The sequence below is a fragment of the Curcuma longa genome, unplaced genomic scaffold, assembly GCF_044706935.1.
Source record: "Curcuma longa cultivar G26 ecotype Majalengka, Jawa Barat unplaced genomic scaffold, ITB_CL_G26_1.1 contig_19271, whole genome shotgun sequence".
Lineage (NCBI taxonomy): Eukaryota > Viridiplantae > Streptophyta > Magnoliopsida > Zingiberales > Zingiberaceae > Curcuma > Curcuma longa.
In genome coordinates this window covers 13,959-16,691 of record NW_027431052.1, presented here as the reverse complement: position 1 = coordinate 16,691, position 2,733 = coordinate 13,959, and the positions used below count along the sequence as shown (strand labels likewise).

General features: G+C 37.8%; 1 protein-coding gene across 1 annotated transcript; it reads right to left on the bottom strand.

Moving 5' to 3' along the window:
• Window positions 1-55: 55 nt before the first annotated feature.
• LOC141817076 (LEAF RUST 10 DISEASE-RESISTANCE LOCUS RECEPTOR-LIKE PROTEIN KINASE-like 1.2) lies at window positions 56-894 on the bottom strand (the record flags this gene model as incomplete). The annotated part of the gene is made up of 1 exon (XM_074704764.1): window positions 56-894. A coding segment is annotated over exon 1 (787 nt), but the record flags the coding sequence as incomplete, so codon positions are not given.
• Window positions 895-2,733: the final 1,839 nt, after the last annotated feature.

Genomic DNA, 2,733 nt, shown 5'->3' with positions numbered 1-2,733 from the left:
AATAGAAATTGAAATCCAGCAATTGGTATCGCGTAATCTGATCTCAGATACTCACTGTCACTGCTGCAACTTCCGAGATGGACTCCATTGGGGCAGATGCAGATACTGCCCTGCCACGTCGAGGTGTTGTTGGCGTCGTAGCCGCACCGGCCGCCGCTGGCGGCGCACTCGCTGCAATCCCTCGCGGTATAATTCGCCATCCACCCGGCCCGCAGCAGGGCGCTGTAGTTGCTGCCGGCGCTGATGTTCGAGTCGCCCATCACCGGCACCACGCCGACGGTGCAGTTCGGGTCCGGCGAGCGTGTGCGGACGGGGTCATACTCGCCGCCGAACATGACCGTGTTGAACCGGGGGCAGGACATGTTCTGGTAGCTCCTCGGGTGTCGGCTCTCCGGCCCGGAGCAGTTGTAGAGGAAGAAGATCTGCTTGTTGGAGGCGCTGACGCTGAAGGGGAAGAACCCGGTGGTGTTTATGCCGGGGAGGAAGTCGCAGGCGTCGCGGAGAGTAAAGTGGACGGAGCTGTTGGAGTAGAAGATCTGGAGCACGTAGAAGTGGATGTTGAGGACGGTGAAGAAGAGGTCGCCGGTGTCGTTGATGCAAGTGAGGCCGAACGCCGGAGGGCCGCAGTAACTCGGTTGGCGATCGATGATCCAGAACGGGTACCTGACCTCCTGCTGGCCGCCGCATCGCTGGGGAGCGCAGTCGTCGTAGAGGGGCGTGGCGGATCCCGGCGCTGCTCGTTGCAGAGAGGAAAGGAGCAAGAACAGGGCAGGGATCCAGAGGTTCCTCCTGGTCAGCCACATGGTGATTGTCTCTCCTCTAGCAGAATGGTCACCTTTCATTCATAGCCGTCGAAGGCGAAAGACTCGTCGAAGTCAACGAAGTGCAGAGAAATGGGGCTTTGAGGACTATATTTGAGATGATCAATTTTGTCAGGAAGTATTGATTATTAGGGAAATCTGACTTTGAAAATCGTGGTCGCTTGTAATTAGGATCGAATTGTAAACTTAAATGATTATCTCAGTCACCATGGCACCATACTTCATTCTGTGGGACTCCTCTAGCAGCATGGTCACCTTTCATTCATAGCCAGGATGGACGGTGCAGAGAGATGGAACGGAAGTTGAGAGAGAGGAGGATTGGAGTTTGACTTTGACTATCATTGTCGCTTGTCGGATTTGGAAACCGTTGGGAGATCTCAGCGTGTTGACCGGAGGATTGTATCATTAACTGAAGTATGATGCTTTTTTTTCTACCCTTTACTTTTTTTTTATTATCATTATTTTAAAAACTTATTAAAAGAATATTTGTAACAATTGTATCACATTTAATATAATATAACGTAATTTTAGATAAAACTAATTCTTGTTGTAGTATTATAATATAAAATAACTTTAATTAAAATTTTGATTGACTATTCTAACTATTTAATTTTACTAGTAAATTATAAAATAAAATAAAATTTATTTAAATATAGATAATAATATAATAAAGTAGAATAAAATTTAATTGTTATTGATTGTTGTTATCGTATTAAATTAATCTTGATCAAAATTATTTATAATAATTTTAAATATCTTGTTAAAATTGATAGAATAAAAATATTTTTAAAATGAAAAAAATAACATAAGTTTCTTGAAATATTCATGAACTAAGAAGTATAGATTTTTTTAGTTCGCAAAATGAGATGATAAAGCAGGAGCAAAACAAAAATATGAGAAATTTGACTTCCGAAATGAAATGAAGGTTGGATTTCCATTGATTTATAGAAATTATATAATTTATCAGTTTTCTTAATCCATTTGATTTAAGATTTATTTAGCTTGTTTGTGTGCTACAATTTACTCAATACATTCATCCCAACTCATCAGTCTTCCCACAAATTTCTTTTGTCTATCTAATTTATGTGTTTCGTATAGTCTATTGTATATCTCAAATTTATAGGTCGATAGAAAATTTATAGATCATCCTTAATTATTTATATCATCAAATATATATATATATAAATATAAATAGTTTGAATCAAAATTATACTATTTTAAAATTATTTTACTCAAAATTATATCATTTAAGAAAACTTTAAACTTTGACTAAAGATGTATCATCCTAAAGTCACGTTTTTACCGCTTTGACTAAAGATGGATTAACTATATTCTTTGCATCATAAACTATTGATTGCATTACATTCTTATTAGATGTTGATTATTCTAAAATAGTTGTGTCAGATAAAAAAGTAGTCGAAGTTCCAATTAGATCATACATATAAGGCTTCCCGTATATATATATATATATATTTCTACATATATGTACTTTCATGATATCCTCATTACGAAAAATTTTATTTCTACATTTACAATAATTACACGGACAACGTAACTCTGTTCCATTCATGCATTCTGAATGACTTTTAACAAAGTTGATAAACTCTTCAACTCCAACATAAAATTTAGCTCCAATAAATTCATTGTTTAATCTATTATACATCCAAGTTTTATTTCATATACATTGTAACCTTCTGCAAAAATAAATTTACATTGAATACAAATAATATGTTAAAATAAATTTGCAAGTAGTTTAAACAAATTCTAAAGCACTTAGAATTGGTGTTGGTACTTTATTAAGGTGGAATCTGCCACCTCAGCGAGCCCATATGATCGATCCCATGACTATCTGTGAGGAGGTAAATCGAGAAACTGCAGTTGGCCATAACGGAAGAGGGTATTATCTCGGCTT